Consider the following 19,035-nt stretch of genomic DNA (forward strand, 5'->3'; position numbering starts at 1 on the left):
TTGCGTATCTCACAGCTCAGTGAACCATTAACATTTTCAATCTCGTATTTGTGAGAGTTTCCTCAGTAGCTGCCTTTTCCAGTATTTATTTCAGAAGTTTTTTGGTTTCAATTTAATCTTCTATTTTAAGGCTGTGAAAGGTTTGAATTACATCAGAAATTTGACTTGGCCAGTTTATAATGATCCATTGTTCTTTCTGATGAGCTCTTGGTTAAATTTGCACTGTGTTTTGGACAGTTATTCTGGAGGGTTATGAACTTCTCCCAATTCAGTTCAATTTTTACAGAGCACTTTAACAGAGGCATAATGCAAGAAAAAAAAAAAAAAAAAAAGCACCGACTAATGGCTACCATAATAAAGTACTTTTATAGAGCTATAAGTATGCCTACTAGTCACCAGGGAAAGGAACAAAAGATTCCTAACTGAAAACTGAGGGAGGGAGGGGAAAAAAAAAAAAAAAAACCCTCAAGGGCGAGTGGCTGCCCACTCCTCCTGGGAATTCTAGATTAAGTAACAATTCTAAGCTAATTAACAAGTGATAATGATATTGTTGCTATATGGTATCTTGAATCCCCAGCTCAGCATGGAACCTCTCATTCCTTATGGCAGTTGGTCATCATCCTCAGTCAGCAGGGGATTCATCTATCACCACCAGCCAGCCTCCTCAAGTCGTACATAGTGAGGCAATACTCAACAAGAAGATCAGAGTTAGTAATGTGTCACTTTAATTATGCCTTTATATAATGTTTTTCTAAAAAAAGTCAGGTTTTTTTTGGTTGTGTTAAAACAAGGGTCATGATTCAGAAGCAGGCAAGCAGAATCTTGCTGGTATGTTTCTTGCAAGGGCACCTGGTGTTTGGCCCAAGAATGTCTCCTAGGGGCCAAGACACAAATTCAGTTTTTCTTTTTCATGAAATCCCATACTGTTGACTTCAAGATGCTAAGCTGCTCGGCAGTGGTTTAAACAGGTGTCTGTCAATCTCCTCCTCAGAATTGCCTGGTATGTCACTATAATTCTCATGTTTTCATCTTGGTTTATGGCTTTAACCACATGAAAGCTAAACAAAGTACAGTTCCATAGCTGCATCTGAATGGTAGGAAGAAAGGCCATCAATCAAAGCAACTAAATGCTACAAGATCTTAGCAATTTGTCATAGGCTGCTGGGAGGATTCACCAAGTAAGACTTTCATTGTATAACAAACCATTTACTGTACATATGACAAACTCTTGAATCTTTACAAACCTGTAATTTGGGAGTGACAGTCTGAAAAATCTTAAGGGTCCATGAGTATAAAGCCTTTAATCAAGCACTACATTTGCTTGTTTGCATATCTTATAATATGCAAAGAAGGAGTTGGTAGGAGGGTAACAGGATTTGTCTAGCCTGTGTTTTATGCACCTACTTGAATGATGTACCTCGCTGCTGTCAGAGTTCCCCCCAGCACAAATGTGTTGGACTCAAGCACGGAGAACAGGAAGTGAAGCCAAGGGGCAATCCAGTAGACATGGTCAGGAAAACGGTCACCGACCTGTGAACAGAATCCAAGGGTCATAGTCCAATAAACAGGCAAGAAGTTGGATGCAAACCAGGAAATCATGAACAAAGAGCAGGGTTAATGCAAGCATGCCCACCACAAAAGAGAAGCAAGGCTGAGCAAGGTTCCACAAGTGGCTATGGTCCCGGCTCGCCTTTTATGTGCCTGGACCCTGATCAGCTGCAGGTGTCGGTTGTTACTGAAATGGGGGGCATGACAGGTGCAGCAAGTGGTAGGTAACAAACTAGGTTTACCTGTGTCACATGTCTGCAGCAATGTCCCTTTCTCTTAATGTAGTGCATAAATTTTACTTTTGCAGATGTACGTTGCTTTGGATGAAAGTGTCTGCTAAATTAATAAATGTAAATGTAAGAAAATGGCTAAAATGACATAATTTTTGTGTCAGTGCAGGAATTGCAGAGACATGGTTAGTACTGTTTGACTGGACAGAACACACTGAGCAATAACACTGGTCACTCCAACACTGGCCGTTAGGCACTTTGAGCAATTTCTGTATTTGTTTCTTTCAGAGCTTATAACAGCCAAATTAAGCAAAAAACATTCAAATTAATTTTCCCCATAATCAGTAAATGCTTAGCAAAAAGACTGTGGGGTGGCAGGGTGGCACAGCGAGTAGCGCTGCTGTCATACAGTGCTGAGGGACATGGGTTCAATCCCCACTCAATCTGTGTGGAGTTTGCATGTTCTCCTTGTGTCTGTGTGGGTTTCATCTGGGTGCTCTGGTTTCCTCCCGCAGTCCAAAGACATGCTGTTCAGGTTCACCCATAGTGTGTGAGTGATGCAGAAGGTGTGTGTGTTCCACTGATGTATGGATGAGTGACCCTTTGTAAGTAGTGTATCTAGCAGTGTGAGTCACCATGGTGAATAAGGTGTGTGGGCTGATAACACTATATACACCTGGTATCACAACACGACACATCTGGTGTAGAAATCATGTCAGTGTCTGCACTTCTTGAGAAGGCTGAGGAAATTTGGCATGCCAAGCTGAATCCTCAGAAGTGTCTATAGGTGTGCAGCTCTATCACAGTGTAGTTTGGAAGCTGCACAGTACAGGATCATAAGGTGCTACAGTGAGTGGTGAAAGCTGTTCAAACCATCTCTGGAATGTCCTTACCATCACTGGAGAGCCTATACCAGGTCAGAACCATCAGGAGAGCCATTAACATCATCAAGGACAATAGTCATCCCCAGCACAGCCTTTTCACACCCTTACCATCAGGCAGACGCTACAGGAGTGTTAAAGCCAGAACTTCAAGCTTGTGAACGACACCCATCACGGCAGACACAGATTCCCTGCTGAGGCTGAGAGGTGTCAAGTACCTCCCATCCCTCCTACAGACACATACACATCCACAACGCCAATAACATCAGAGACCATAGACTACCTCCGCATACCTTGCGCACACAAATACACCCCCCCTTTCAACTGCGAACAGACCCAATCTACCTCTGCAGGACTTTGCACATGTATGACTTCCATGTTTACGTTGCGCACTGCACGCTTTATATACGTATATAATTTCGTTTCTTGGATTTTTGCACTAATAGTAATTTTTGTAAATTTGGAATTTTTGCAGTTTGTGAGTTACACCTTGTGTTTTTTTTCTTTCCTTATGTCCTTACAATTTATGTCATAAGCTGCTGAGAGGATTCACAGAGTAAGAATTTCATTGTATGGTGTAACAAACTGTTTACTGTACACATGACAATAAACTCTTGAATCTTGAATCTGAATCTTGAATATAGAGTTCATTGGAAGTCACTTTGGAGAAAAGTGTCTCCTAAATAGATAAATAAATATAAATATAGGACAGCCTCCTGGACAGCCTCCTAAACAGCCTCCCTCCATCCATCCATCCATCTTCCTCTGCTTATCTGGGACCGGGTCGCGGGGGCAGTAGTCCAAGCAGAGTCCTCCAGACTTCCCTCTCCCCGCACACCTCCTCCAGTTCCTCTGGGGGAACCCCAAGGCGTTCCCAGGCCAGCCGGGAGACATAGTCTCTCCAACGTGTCCTGGGTCTGCCCCGAGGCCTCCTCCCAGTGGGACAAGCCCGGAGCACCTCCCCAGGGAGGCGTCCAGGAGGCATCCGGAACAGATGCCCGAGCCACCTCAACTGGCTCCTCTCGATGCGGAGGAGCAGCGGCTCTACTCCGAGCTCCTCCCGGGTGACTGAGCTCCTCACCTTATCCCTAAGGGTGTGCCCAGCCACTCTGCGGAGGAAACTCCTTTCTGCCGCTTGTATCCGCGATCTCATTCTTTCGGTCATGATTCAGAGTTCATGACCATAGGTGAGGGTAGGAACGTAGATCGAGCGGTAAATTGAGAGCTTCGCCTTACGACTCAGCTCCCTCTTCACCACAACAGACCGGTACAATGACCGCATTACTGCGGACGCCGCACCGATCCATCCGTCAACCTGCCGCTGCATTTTTCCCTCACTCGTGAACAAGACCCCGAGATACTTAAACTCCTCCGCTTGAGGGAGCAACTCCCCCCTAACCCGGAGGGGGCAATCCACCTTTTTCCGACTGAGAACCATGGCCTCGGATTTGGAGGTGCTGATTCTCATCCCCGCCGCTTCGCACTCGGCTGCAAACCTCCCCAGTGCACGCTGCAAGTCTTGACTTGATGAAGCCAACAGGACCACATCGTCCGCAAAAAGCAGAGACGAGATCTCGCGGCCACCCAAAACAGACACCCTCCTAAAAAAAGGAAGGGGGCAAATACCTTAAGACGGGGGGGGGAGGCAGGAATACACACAAAAACACACACAAAGTACACAGTAAAATATCCCATACACAGTGAAATACACAGTAAAGACTACAATAATACTGTTAATAGTAACACCAACAGGCTAATGGTTAATGTTAATAATAACAATCTTAATGCTCTGATGGTTATTGCACATGTTATTATTGCACATTTTATTCTTGCACCCATAGAGGTTAACCATTGCACTTTGTATGAGGTAGCCGAAATCTTAAATCAGTCCTTATACAGTTAGTGCCATGAGTCTCACTGTGGCGGGGGAAGAAGCTGTTGTAAAACCGTGTTTTGTGTGTGATTATGCTGTTCGCTCTGCTGTGCCTCGGATTGTAAACTGACTTTTTGTGCTTGAAGAAAAGGTGAGCTGGGTGATATATGTCGCCGATGATTTTCTGGGCTTTTTTCTTGCAGCGTTGTGTGTAAATGGTGTCAATCGATGGAAGATCAGTCCCAATGATCCTCTCTGCTGTGTTCACCACTCTCTGAAGGGCCTTCCTCTCTGCCTGGGTGGTGTTGCCATACCAGACAGTGATAGCAGTAGTGAGGATGCTCTCCACGAGTCCTCTGTAGGCTTGTGTGAGGGGGCGGAGGCTCACTCCAGCCTTTTTGAGCAATCTGATAAAGTGAAGCCGTTTCTGAGCCTTTTTCACTATGGCGGCAGTGTTTTCAGTCCAGCTCAGATTTGATGTCACCTGAAGCCCCAGGAACTTGTGACTGTCAGCCCTCTCCACCTCAGTCCCCCGATGATGAGAGACTGCAGGGGAGGGGATTTCTTCCTGAAGTCTATGATTAACTCCCTCGTCTTGTCTACATTAAGGACGAGGTCATTCTCTTCACCATAGACCAGAATGCTGTTGACCGAGGCCCTGTACCCTGACTCGTCCTCACCCTTAATGAGACCCAGGATGGTCATGTCGTCGGCGTACTTGATGACCACCGTGTCATTCTGGGTGGAGTCACAGTCATAGGTGTATAGAGTGAAGAGTTTCGGACTGAGGCAGCAGCCCTGCGGTGATCCTGTGCTGACCGTGAGCTCGCCAGAGACCCTCCTTCCCATCCTCACCACCTGCGGTCTGTCTGTAAGGAAGTCCAGAATCCAGCTACAGGTGGTAGTCTGGACCCCAAGGTCAGTCAGCTTGGTGATCAGCTTTCCTGGCCGGATGGTGTTAAAAGCAGAACTATAGTCCAGGAAAAGCATCCTGACGTATGTTCTGCTACAGTCCAGGTGTTGTAGAGTATGGTGGAGGGCCATGGCCACCGCATCGTCCACCGACCCGTTTGGCCGATAAGCGAACTGTAGAGGGTCAACGGTGTCAGGGACCACAGAGTTGATGTGAGTAAGTACCAGTTTTTCTAGGCACTTCATGGCTACTGGTGTGAGAGCCACTGGTCTAAAGTCATTCAGGGAGGAAGCATCTGATTTTTTTGGGACTGGTACGATGATGGAGAACTTGAATATGCGTGGGACTACTGCTTGTGATAAGGAAAGGTTGAAAATGTCCATGTACACACCTGTTAGTTGTTCAGCACAGGTCTTTAGGACTCTGGGTGATACGCCATCTGGACCTGCTGCCTTATGGGGATTCACTTGCTTCAGAGCCTTCAGGACCTGTATGTGTGTCACCTGGAAAGCAGAGTCCTCAGGGTCACAGGGGAGCTTGATGGGGGTATCTGTCATGGCTGGGTCTGGAAGGAAGCGGCAGACCCAAGTGCAGAGCGGTATACGTGGTGTCTTCGGGGAAATCCAAGAGAGGAGGTCAGAGAACAGGCAAATGGTCTTCGAGGTGCGAACGTCGTAACAGGGAGAATCCAAAAGGCAAGGTCGGTACACAGGCAAGAGGTCGATGATCATAAAGAGGCACAGGATCGTGGTAACAAGGGACGGGATCGGGGAAGGCGTTCGGGAACAGGAAATGGCTAGAAGGTCGCAAACGAGGAGGCTGAACAAGGTTCCGCATCAGCTGCTGGTCCGACGCAGCCTTTTATGCTGCAGTCTGCGTTGCGTCCCAGGTGTTCCGTGTCGGCTCGGAGGTGTGGGCGTGGCAGTATCCACGTTGAGTCTGTCGAATCTGGCATAGAAACTGTTGAGGCTGTCCGGTAAAGTGGTGTCTCTAGCCTCCGTGCTGTCTGTGTTATTCCTGTAGTTTGTGACTGCCTGGATTCCTTGCCACATACTACGTGTGCTGTTTTGCAGATAGAGGCTTTCAAGTTTTTGGGAGTGTGCCCTTTTAGCCGCTCCGATTGACTTGCGTAGGTCGTATCGGGCCCCCTTATACCTCTCACTATCCCCAGACTGGAAAGCCTCACGTCTTTTCCTGATCTTCCTGCGTACATCAGCATTGAACCAGGGCTTTTGGTTTGGAGAAACCCGAACAGTTCCGGAGGGGACACAGATGGAGGTAAACCAGCTGATGTAGTCACTGACAGTCTCTGTGTAATCGTGAATGTTGTTTGTAGCATCTTTGAAGATGCTCATGTCTGAGACCTCTAGACAGCTTTGCAGATTAGCCAGTGCACTGTCAGTCCAGATGTTAATAGTCCTGACTGTGACCGGGTTAGCCTTCAGCCGTTTAGTATATATGGGCTTTAGCAAGATTGTCAAGTGATCAGATTTCCCAAAGTGAGGTTTAGGCACAGCTGTGTATGCGTTCCTGATGTTACTATAGCAACGGTCCAGTGTATTTTTGCCCCTAGTAGGAAAGGACACAAATTGAAAAAGTTTTTGCATATTTTTTTCTGAGATTGCAATGATTGAAATCTCCCAAGATAATGAAAGCACTGTCAGGATATGTATTTTCATGCTTGATGATCATGTTGTGCAGTTCGTTCAGTGCAGCCTCCTCCTTGGCAGAGGGGGGATGTACACAACACTAACAATAACACATTGCAGTTCTTTGGGTAAATAAAACGGTCTACACTTTAAGGTCAAATATTCCACATCCTCCGAACAGAATTGTGAAATAACCTTACAGTCAGTGCACCAGGTCCGCTTGACAAGGACGGCCGTTCCTCCACCACGAGTCTTGCCGCTATCCACCGCGTCGCGATCGGCTCTGAAGATCACGTAGCCCTCCGGTGTTACGGGTTCGTCAGGCGTGTCCTGTCCCAACCACGTTCCACAAAAACACAGCATGGAGCAGTCCTGTACGTACCGCTGCGTGGATATCCGTGCGTGCACTTCGTCCATTTTATTTTCCAGAGACTGGACATTAGCCAACAGTATGACCGGGAGGGTTAGCCTGCCTCTGCTAACCAAGCGCCGGAGTCTCCGCTCGACTCCTCCCCGCCTTCCGCGTCTCCTCTTCGGCCTGTTGTTATTAGGAAAGCCCCCTACTGGGGATCGGCCTGGTGTCGCGAGTAGCTCGGGGAAGGAGGCCAGCACACTCGAATCAAAGAGTGAACTCCGACTTTGCTCTCTTAGCTCTATAGCAGTCGCCCGGTCATAACTAAATTTATGTCTTGTTGTTTCCATTAATGTGATCTGTGGCCACTGTATCCTAGCGTGATCTGTTATCATTGCCCTAGCTTGTTTGACTCTCAGAGCTCCGCGACGTCGCACACGGGGGAGCGCCATGCTGCTTATGTTACATAAGTGTTTCTTTTAGTTTCTTTAGCTGGACTTGAAAAACTAACACGTGATTTGGATGACAATTCCAAAGGACCCATGTGTGGGGAACATGTGGACACACTTGTAGAAGTTATGAAATGTAATAATAAAAAGTAAATGCATTAAAAAGTGGAACGTGACTGTACCTGTGATCAGCTGTGACCTTTTTGACCTTGGGCCCTCGCTGTGCGTACGTGGACACATTTGCTGTTTCACAGCATTCTGTCTTTACCCGTAGACAGTAGCTACTGTGAGCATGTGCTGCTCATGAAAACACTTTAAAAAGCTTAACTGGAACCAGTGTATGGCGGCACAGTAGGTTTGGCCTGTGCCTGCTCTCTGGTGGGTGTGCGGTTTGAGTCCCACTTGTGGTGCCTTGTGACAGACTGGCATCCCATCCTGGGTATGTCCCCTCCTCCTCCAGCCTTGCTCCCTGTGTTGCTGGGTTAGGCTCCGGTTTGCCACAACCCCACTTGGGACAAGTGGTTTGAGGCAATGTACCTCTGGGTGGAACCAATGTAACTTCAGCAGTTGAGTACTTCTTCATTTTTACACACACACACACACACACACCATCTGAAACTACTTGTCCCAGGCAGGGTCATGGGGAGCCAGAGCCTAACCTGGCAGCACAGAGCATAAGGCTGGAGAGGGAGGGGACACACCCAGGATGGGACACCCCAAGCAGGACTCAAACCCCAGACCCAGCGGAGAGCAGTACCCGATCAAACCCACTGCGCCACCGCATCCCCTCTTCTCTTCTACTCGAGTGAATTTTTGGACGAATACTTGTATTTGGGCTTGAGTACCTGTTTTAAAAGTACTTCTATTTTGAGTAGCTACTGCCTTGTCCGTCCACTTTCACAAGTATTCATAAGCTGTACTTTATTAATGATTCACACTCTCCTCGCACCACAAGGACACGAAGGAGGAGCGCGCGCTGCCGACCCTGTGGGACTGTGGTTCTCGCTCGCTTGTTTTATTAGAGCAGAGCACACGGGGAAATACTGCTCCCGATCCGAGGAGCCCCGTTAAACACCAGCTCTGCAATCCAACTTTTCCAGCCCACTAAGCATCGCCACCCCCTCACTTTCTTTTTTATTTCCCACTGGCAATCACTGTCATTTGTCACCCCATCATTTTCCCCAGAAGTGGCCCCTGTGGTTGAACACATTTTTTACAGTTTACCCACAGTCCAACCATTAACCACTGGGGGCACTTCTGGGGGAAATGCTGGCGTGACTGTATCTGGCAGTGTGTGGAGAGAGAGCCTGGGGGCGATAAGCAGGCTGGAAAACCTGTCTGGAGGTACAGGTTCTCAGACCGACAGCATTATTCCCCTCCTGATACCAATAAACCGTTCGAAATAAACGCTGCTAGGCTCTGCGTCCTTCTCGAACGCATCCAAACCCACTGCGCTGCGCGCCACATCCTGTTACAGACATGATTTACATTACTCATTTGAGCAATCTTGGCACCGCGTGGGAGCTCAGGGTGTGTGAGATGCACGGATTTATTGGAGGGACGAACCGGAACAAAGAAAAAGCGAAACTAAAAGCAGAGGCGCACGAGCAGCGGACAAGGACGCGCGCGGTTAGAGGTAACGTCTTCTCTCGCCGCGTTCCCACGTGCGCGCGGAGTCGCGCAAATCTCGGGGGGGGTCTCGAGCGTCGGCTTTCTCGCGCTGCGTGGCAAGCGCAGGCTCGCGGCGATGTGCCGCGGATGCCCTCGTGCGACACTTCGAGTGCGGAGCGTAATTGCAGAGAGGGACAGACGTCTGAGACGGACACGGTAAAAACGGACCGTTTATGGGTTGCGCACCTGTCGGGATTCTGATGTTGGGGTTGATTGTTGGAATTACTGGGATTTTTCCACGAGTCATTTTTTTTCTGCGCTGGGCGATTAATCGGGGTTTTACCCTATATAGTCACATCGCATCTGCGACCAGTGCGGCTGTCTGATTCGCGCGTCTGCATACCATGTGTGTTTTGTGCCGAGCTCCTACTTACTCACGTGTTGCGCAATACATAGCACAAAAATGTTTACAACACGGCCAAGTATATAAGCCCGCGCGCGCGCGCGCGAGAGAGAGAGAGAGAGAGAGAGAGAGAGGGAGGGGGGGAAACCCCTCGGTTTCCACAATAATACGTTATCATTACAACTTTTCCGAATATTTAGCCAATTTCAATAATTACTCAGTGCGGCAGCGCTGCTTCTTTGGTCTCTCGGTGGTCTGATTGATTTCAGGTGCGTTGTGTCGCTTGACGGCGTGTCTGTGACAAATAGTTCTGCTCCTCTTAAACTTTTTTTTTTGCCTTTTCTTTGTTTTTTATTTAAAGAATTACAAATTAACTAACCGAAATCATTAAATATCACAGTTTTTAAATAAAACTGCTTAGATTTGCCCTGGGGAGAATAGAAAAAAAGCTGATCAGACCCGGAGGACAGCAATTTACATTTACATTTATTTATTTAGCAGACGCTTTCGTCCAAAGCGAGGTACATCTCAGCAAAAGTACAATTTATGCATTATTATATTGAGAGAAGGAGACATAGCTGCAGACATGAAAGTCTCAAGCAAACCTAGTTTGTTCCCTGCCACTTGTTACACCGAGGTTCAGGGTTCAAGTAGGTGCATAAGACACAGACAAATCCCAATACCCACACCAATTTTTTTTTTTTTAAATTTTTTCTTAAATATTATAAGATACACAAATGAGCAGTACAATACCAGAGTAATGCCTGAATAAAGGTTGTATCTGGGGATGCTTCTGGAGTTACGATGCGTGAACAGTTACACCATAGATGAACTGAAGAGATCTTGGGCAAAGTGGATCTGGAAAAGGTGGGTTTTCAGACCCTTTTGAAAACAGGCAGACTTTCTGCAGTTCTGAGTGACAGGCGAAGGTCATTCCACCACAACGGACCCAGAACCGAGAACCTCCGAGCTTTGTCTTTTGTGCGCGGGACCACCAAGCGAGCAGAAGTAGATGAGCGAAGGGGCCTGGCTGGGGTGTACTGGTTGATCATGTCCTGCAAATAGCCGGGAGCAGTTCTAGTTCTGTTGATGCATTTGTACACAGTAACCAGGGTTTTGAATTTGATTCGGGCAGCTATAGTAAGCCAGTGCAGAGAAATGAGTAGAAGAGATACATGGGAGCACTTTGGCAAATTAAACACAACTTGGGCAGCAGCATTCTGTAGAAGCTGCAGAGGTTTGATGGCATTAGCAGGAAGGCCACACAGAAGAGAGCTGCAGTAGTCCAGACGGGAAGTCACTATGGCCTCGACAAGTAGTTGGGCGGAGTCAGTAGTGAGGTAGGGATGGATTCTATGAATATTATGCAGGATGTATCTGCAGGACCGGGTTGTGGCTTCAATATGTTGAGAGAATGACAGACTCGCATCAATCGTAACTCCCAGACTGTTAGCAAAGGAGCTAGGTGGAATGAGTGAGTCGTCCAGTTTGATTGAGAGGTCGTGACAGGAGGACAGGCTAGTTGGGAGGTAAAGAATCTCTGTTTTGGAGAGGTTGAGTTGGAGGTGGTGATCATACATCCATGAAGAGATGTCCGACAGGCAGGCAGCAATGCGTGCGGAGATGTCTGACGCACCAGGTGGAAAGGAGAGGAAGAGCTGGGTATCATCAGCATAGCAGTCGTACTTGAATCTATGGGAGGCTATGACTGGACCGAAGGAGGAGGTGTAGATGGAGAAAAGAAGAGGACGCAATACCGAGCCATGCGGAACACCGGTTGAGAGAGGCAGAGGAAAAGAACGAGAGCTCCGCCAGACCACTTGATAGGATCTGTCAGAGAGGTAGGACTCAAGCCATCTGAGTACCGCACCTTTGATCCCAAGCTGGTTAAGAGAGGAGAGTAGAATCCGGTGATTTACAGTGTTGAATGCTGCAGACAGATTGAGGAGGATGAGGACCGAGGAGAGGTAGCTCTAGCGGCTTGGAGAGCATCAGACACCGCCAGAAGGGTGGTCTCAGTGGAGTGACCAACTTTGAAACCAGACTGATAACCATGAAGGAGATGGTTCCGGGTGAGGAAATCGGAGAGTTGATCACAGGCTGCCCGCTCAAGGGTTTTGAACAGGAAGGAGAGGAGAGAGACCGGTCTATAATTTTCAATCAGATTGGGATCCAGGGAGGATTTTTTTTAACAGAGGTGAAATTAGAGCAGTTTTGAAGGCAGCTGGGAAACAGCCAGAGGAGAGTGAGGAGTTGATGATAGAAAGGATAAAGGAGGAGAGTTGCGGGGAAATGTTCTGAAGGAGTGATGAAGGGATTGGATCAAGCAAGCAGGTGGTGGCTCTGCACAGTATCAGGAGGTCAGTGACTTCAGATTCGGAGAGCGGCTTGAAGTTGGAGAGGATAGCTTTGCAGAGAAGTTCAGTGTGAACCGGGCAGGTTGATGGTGAGAATTTATCAGTGATTGCTTTGACTTTGTCTCTGAAAAAACAAAGCAAAGCCTTCAGCAGTGAGAGAAGAGGGAGGAGGAGGTAGTAGGGGATACAAAAGGGATGAGAAGGTGGCAAAGAGCCTGTGTGGTTTTTTGGATGCAGACTGTATTTTGTTGTGGAAGAAGGAGGTTTTAGCTGAAGAGACAGCAAACTGAAAAGCAGCTAAGAGTGACTGGTAAGCATCCAGGTCCGATGGAGTTTTGGATTTATGCCATCTTCGCTCTGCCATCCGCAGTTTGGTCCTGTTAGCACATAACGTATCAGACAGCCATGGGGTAGCAATGGGGCGTGCTGGTCTAGAAGACAGAGGGCAGAGAGAGTCAAGGGAAGAAGATAGGGCAGAGAGGAAAGTGTTGGTGGCATCATCTGTAGGTAGATCTGAGAATTGTAGAGCAGAAGGGAGAGCGGCCAGGGTAGCAGAGGCAAAGCTGGAAGGCGAGAGAGATTTTAAGTTGCGGTGAAAGGTGACAAGGGGTGCAGAAAGAGGCGAGGAGTTTGTGGTGAGGCAGGGTTGAAAGGAAATTAAAAAGTTGTCAGAGAGATGTAATGGAGTGACAGATGGGGCAGGACAGCCACAGTTGCGGGAAAATACAAGGTCAAGCCAGTTGCCTGCTTTGTGAGTAGCAGGGGATTGGGACAGGGAGGGATCAAAGGACTGTAGGAGCAACAGAAGGCCGCTTGCGTGAATGTCATCGACATGCAGGTTGAAGTCACCCAGGAGAATCAGCGGAGAGTTGTCCCATGGCAGAGAGCTCAACAAGATGTCAAGGTCATCCAAGAAGTAGCCAAGAGGGCCAGGAGAGCGATAAAGAACAACCACAACAAGAGTGATTGGGGCAGTGATAGAGACAACATGCCATTCAAAGGAGGACAGATCATGCAAGTGAAGAGGAAGAATAGAGTATTCCCACCAGGGAGAGATGAGCAGGCCTGTGCCTCCATCTCTGCCAGAGGAACAAGAGGTGTGAGAGAAGGAGTAGTTAGTAGAGAGTGCTGCAGGTGTGGCTGAGTTGTCTGGGGTGATCCAGGTTTCAGTTAGGGCCAGGAAGTCCAGTGAGAGATGGGAGACGTAGGCTGGTATGAAGTCAGCTTTTCTCACAGCAGACTGGCAGTTTCAGAGTCCCATAGAGAAAGTAAATCAAGATGGAAGTTTTGACATGTGAGGATAAACCAGATTGCTGTAGCAGCGAGAGCGCCCAGGTCTCCAGTGGTGGCGAAATTGCACGGCTCACTTACCGTAGAAGACTTTGATGGCTGATATGTTGGACGCATGTTCCCTTGAGGACAACTGTAACGGTGGCCTTCCTCGATGGACTCCCGCAGGTAGACTCCCTTGTCTTTGCACCCCGAGTCTTTGCATCAAGAGGCTGCCGCAACCGCTACCGCTACGGGTCACCAGCTACTATTTAAACTGGATGACTGCCTATCAGCTGACTTACTAATCGAAACCAAAACTACACCAACAATGGCAACCAAAACAACAAACCAACCATACGCGATTAATCGAACTCATGGAGTCACGGCCACTTCCGCTACAGGACATAGAAATGATCCGGAGAACAGTTGTCTTAACAAACCACTAAATACCACTTAACAAACAAAATAATTACAGTGCAACGCTACACAAACACACAACTGATTGTATCAACTTGCACAGCTACACGGTGCGAATGTGTGGCGGGAAAAGCGGTAGCAAAACAACTACACTTACCAGAAACACCACGAACAGCAGCGACGCACCTCCAACGCAAAATATAATGTACAAAGAAATGAATAAAAAATAAATAGATAAAAATAAAGTACGATAAAGCAGCATTTTTCTTTTCATCACTGTAAGACTTATGCTTTAAAAACATTAAAATTAAATCCATCCATCCATCTTTCTCCGCTTATCTGGGACCAGGTTGCGGGGGCAGTAGTCCAAGCAGAGCCCCCCCAGACTGCCCTCTCCCCTCACACCTCCTCCAGCTCCTCTGGGGGAACCGCAAGGCGTTCCCAGGCCAGCTGGGAGACGTAATCTCTCCAACGTGTCCTGGGTCTGCCCCGAGGCCTCCTCCCAGTGGGACATGCCCAGAACACCTCCCCAGGGAGGCGTCCAGGAGGCATCCGGAACAGATGCCCGAGCCACCTCAACTGGCTCCTCTCGATGCGGAGGAGCAGCGGCTCTACTCCAAGCTCCTCCCGGGTGACTGAGCTCCTCACCCTATCCCTAAGGGTGTGCCCAGCCACTCTGCGGAGGAAACTCATTTCTGCCGCTTGTATCCGCGATCTCATTCTTTCGGTCATGATCCAGTGCTCATGACCATAGGTGAGGGTAGGAACGTAGCTCGACCGGTAAATTGAGAGCTTCGCCTTACGACTCAGCTCCTTCTTCACCACAACAGACCGGTACAATGACCGCATTACTGCGGACGCCGCACCGATCCGTCCGTCAACCTGCCGCTCCATTTTTCCCTCACTCGTGAACGAGACCCCGAGATACTTAAACTCCTCCGCTTGAGGGAGCAACTGCCCCCTAATCCGGAGGGGACAATCCACCTTTTTCCGACTGAGAACCATGGCCTCAGATTTGGAGGTGCTGATTCTCATCCCTGCCGCTTCACACTCGGCTGCAAACCTCCCCAGTGCACGCTGGAAGTCTTGATTCGATGAAGCCAACAGGACCACATCGTCCGCAGAAAGCAGAGACGAGGTCCTGCGGCCACCAAAACAGACACCCTCCGTTTCCTGGCTGCGCCTAGAAATTCTGTCCATGAAGATAATGAACAGAATCGGTGACAAAGGGCAGCCCTGGCGGAGTCCAACATGCACCGGGAACAGGTCTGACTTACTGCCGGCAATGCGAACCAAGCTCCTGCTCCGGTCATACAGGGAACGAACAGCTCATAGCAGCGAGCCCCGAACCCCATAATCCCGAAGTACCTCCCACAGGATGCCACGAGGGAAACGGTCGAATGCCTTCTCCAGGTCCACAAAACACATATGGACTGTTGGGCAAACTCCCACGAACCCTCCAACACCCTGGTGAGGGTATAGAGCTGGTCCAGTGTTCCACGGCCAGGGCGAAAACCGCACTGCTCCTCCTGAATCCGAGGTTCGACTATCGGTCGGATTCTCCTTTCCAGTACCCTGGCATAGACTTTCCCAGGGAGGCTAAGGAGTGTGATCCCCCTGTAGTTGGAACACAATCTCCGGTCCCCCTTCTTAAAAAGAGGGACCACCACCCCGGTCTGCCAGTCCAGAGGCACCGTTCCCGAGCTCCACGCAATGCTGCAGAGGCGTGTCAGCCAAGACAGCCCCACAACATCCAGAGACTTGAGAAACTCGGGGCGGATCTCATCCACCCCCGGAGCCTTGCCACCGAGGAGTTTTTTGACTACTTCAGCAACTTCAGCCAGGTTTATGGACGAGTCCCCCTCCGAGTCCCCAGCCTCAGCTTCCTCTACGGAAGGCATGTCGGAGGGATTGAGGAGATCCTCAAAGTACTCCTTCCACCGCCCGAGGACATCCTCAGTTGAGGTCAGCAGCGCACCACTTCCACTGTAAACAGTGTTTGTGGAACACTGCGTCCCCCCTCTGAGTCGCCGGACGGTTTGCCAGAGTCTCTTTGAGGCCGACCGAAAGTCTTCCTCCATGGCCTCACCGAACTCCTCCCAAGCCCGAGTTTTTGCCATGACGACTGCCAGAGCCGCGCTCCGTTTGGCCTGTCGGTACCTCTCAGCTGCTTCAGGAGTCCCATGAGCCAGCCAGGCCCAATAGAACTCCTTCTTCAGCTTGACGGCATCCCTTACTTCCGGTGTCCACCACCGTGTTCGGGGATTGCCGCCGCGACAGGCGCCGGAGACCTTACGGCCGCAGCTCCGAACCGCCGCCCCGACAATGGAGGCGTGGAACATAGTCCATTCAGACTCAATGTCCCCCACCTCCCTCGGGACCTGGTTGAAGCTCTGTCAGAGGTGTGAGTTGAAGACGTCTCTGACAGGGGCCTCCTCCACACGTTCCCAACAGACCCTCACTATGCGTTTTTGCCTGCCAAGTCTGTCCAGCTTTTTCCCCCGCCATCGAATCCAACTCACCACCAAGTGTCCAAGACATATGGCCGAAGGTCAGAAGAAACGACTACAAAGTCGATCATCGACCTCCGACCTAGGGTGTCCTAGTGCCAAATGCACTGATGGACACCCTTATGCATGAACATGGTGTTTGTTATGGATAAACCATGACTAGCACAGAAATCCAATAACAACTCACCGCTCGGGTTCAGATCAGGGAGGCCGTTCCTCCCAATCACGCCCCTCCAGGTGTCACTGTCACTGCCCACGTGGGCGTTAAAGTCCCCCAGTAGAATGACAGAGTCCCCAGTGGGAGCGCTTTCCAGCACGCCCTCCAGGGACTCCAAGAAGGCCGGGTACTCTACACTGCCGCTAGGCGCATAAGCACAAACGACAGTGAGAGACCGTTCCCTGACCCGAAGGCGCAGGGGGACGACCCTCTCATTCACCGGGGTAGACTCCAACACATGGCGGCTAAACTGGGGGGCTATTAATAAGCCCACACCCGCCCGCCGCCTCTCACCCTGGACAACGCCAGAATAGTGGAGAGTCCACCCTTGGTCGAGAAGAGTGGTTCCCGAACCCAAGCTGTGAGTGGAAGTGAGCCCGACTATATCTAGACGGTATCTCTCAACCTCCTGCACTAGCTCAGGCTCCTTCCCCGCCAGTGAGGTGACATTCCAAGTCCCAAAAACCAGAGTTGGCGCCCGAGGTTTGGGTCGGCCGGGCACTCGGCCCCGACCACCACCCAAATCACAATGCACCAGCCCCTTACGGTCTCTCCGGCAGGTGGTGAGCCCACCGAAGAGCGGCTCCACGTCATGGCTTCGGGCTGAGCCCGGCCAGGCCCCGTGGGCATAGACCTGGCCACCAGGCGCTCGCATGCGAGCCCCCCCCCCCCAGGCGTGGCTCCAGGGTGGGGCCCCGGTGACCCCATACCGGGCGGAGTAAACGGAAGCCTTGCTTTTATTTTCTTCATAAGGGGTTTTTGAACCGCATTGTCTCGTCTGTCATCCAGGACCTGTTTGCCATGGGAGACCCTACCAGGGGCATATAGCCCCAGGCAACATAGCTCCTGGAGTCATTCAGGCACTCAAACCCCTCCACCACAGTAAGGTGGCGGTTCACGGAGGGTTAATATATATATATATATTATATATATATATATATGTATACAAGTGGCCCCCAATTTACGATGGGGTTATGTTCCGTGAAACCCATTGTAAATCGAAAATACATTTAATAAACCTAACCTACCGAACATGATAGCCAAACATATGTGTGATGGCCATTACTGGCTTGCCGTCTTCATCCTGGGCAATTATTCTGAGTTTCTCCTCAAGAGTAATTTCCCTCCTCTTCTTCTACCCATGAGTAGCAGGAGACACACATGGGCTTTCTGTGACAGTGAGTCGCACTGCTGTCTCACAGCACCTGGGTAGTGCAAGAGGATGTGAGTTTGATCCCCGCTCAGTCTGTCTGGAGTTTGCATGTTTCCTCCCGGCGTTCTGGCTTCCTCCCACACTCCAAAGACATGCTGTTCAGGTTTACCCATAGTGTGTGAGTGACAGAGAGAGTGTGTGTGTTGCACTGCTGTATGGATGAGTGACCCAGTGTAAGTAGTGTATCTAGCAGTATAAGTCACCTTGGTGAATAAGATGTGTGGGCTGATAACACTACATAGAGTTCATTGGAAGTCACTTTGGAGAAAAGTGTCTATTAAAAGAAGTGACCTAAACATATAACATTACACACACACACACACACATTTTCAGAACCTAATATTTAATGGACCATAAATTATTCGAACAGACTAGGTTTTACTCCTGTTTCTGCTGCACGTATTCTTACATAATTCATAGCTAACATTGTTAGGAGTGCAAAGTCATCAGTTATATGGACTTTTTATAGATAAATGAGTGAAACTACTTTATGAACCAAGATTTAATGGATGATATGTCAGTTATGTAATAAAACGATGGGATGTTTTTAAGCAAAGGGAAGTTTTCAAAGGTTCTATTGTTTTAGTTACTCCCACACACACAGTCTGAACCGCTTGTCCCATACAGGGTCGCAGGGAGCCAGAGCCTAACCCAGCACCACAGAGCGAAAGGCTGGAGGGGGGAGGGGACACACCCAGGACAGGACACCAACCCATCGCAAGGCACTCCAAGCGGGACTCGAACCCCGGACCTACTGGAGAGCAGGACCCGGTCCAACCCATTGCACCACCACACCCCCTGTTTCAGTTAACGCATACAGAAATGATGTTGGCCCAGATGAATGCTAGTATAAAGAAATACAGTTTGCCAATCTATGTGACATTACCAATGTTCATAAATGCTCAAAATATATAAAATCTATTTTGGCAGAGGGGGGTGCGGTGGTGCAGCGGGTTTGGCCGGGTCCCGCTTGGGGTGCCTTGTAACGAATTGGTGTCCCGTCCTGGGTGCGTCCCCTCCCCCTCTAGCCTTGCGCTCTATGTTGCCGGGTTAGGCTCCGGCTCGCTGCGACCCTGCTCAGGACAAGCAGTTTCAGATTCTGTGTATGTGTTTGTGTGTGTGTGTATACGTATTTTGGCA

The 19,035-nt window shown here is 49.3% G+C and overlaps 1 protein-coding gene across 5 annotated transcripts in view; it reads left to right on the forward strand.

The window, feature by feature from the left end:
• Nucleotides 1-9,432: 9,432 nt before the first annotated feature.
• LOC108925151 (troponin T, slow skeletal muscle) overlaps nucleotides 9,433-19,035 on the forward strand; it is a 60,671-nt gene continuing 51,068 nt past the window's right edge. For 3 of the 5 annotated variants that reach the window (XM_018736914.2, XM_018736913.2, XM_018736918.2), the window contains exon 1: nucleotides 9,545-9,722. In XM_018736914.2, coding sequence (XP_018592430.2) covers nucleotides 9,654-9,722 — 69 coding nt within the window. In that variant the 5' untranslated portion in view covers nucleotides 9,545-9,653. The other 2 variants (XM_029246709.1, XM_018736916.2) reach the window with 2 other exon arrangements.

Source organism: Scleropages formosus, chromosome 20, assembly GCF_900964775.1.
Source record: "Scleropages formosus chromosome 20, fSclFor1.1, whole genome shotgun sequence".
Taxonomy (NCBI): Eukaryota; Metazoa; Chordata; class Actinopteri; order Osteoglossiformes; family Osteoglossidae; genus Scleropages; species Scleropages formosus.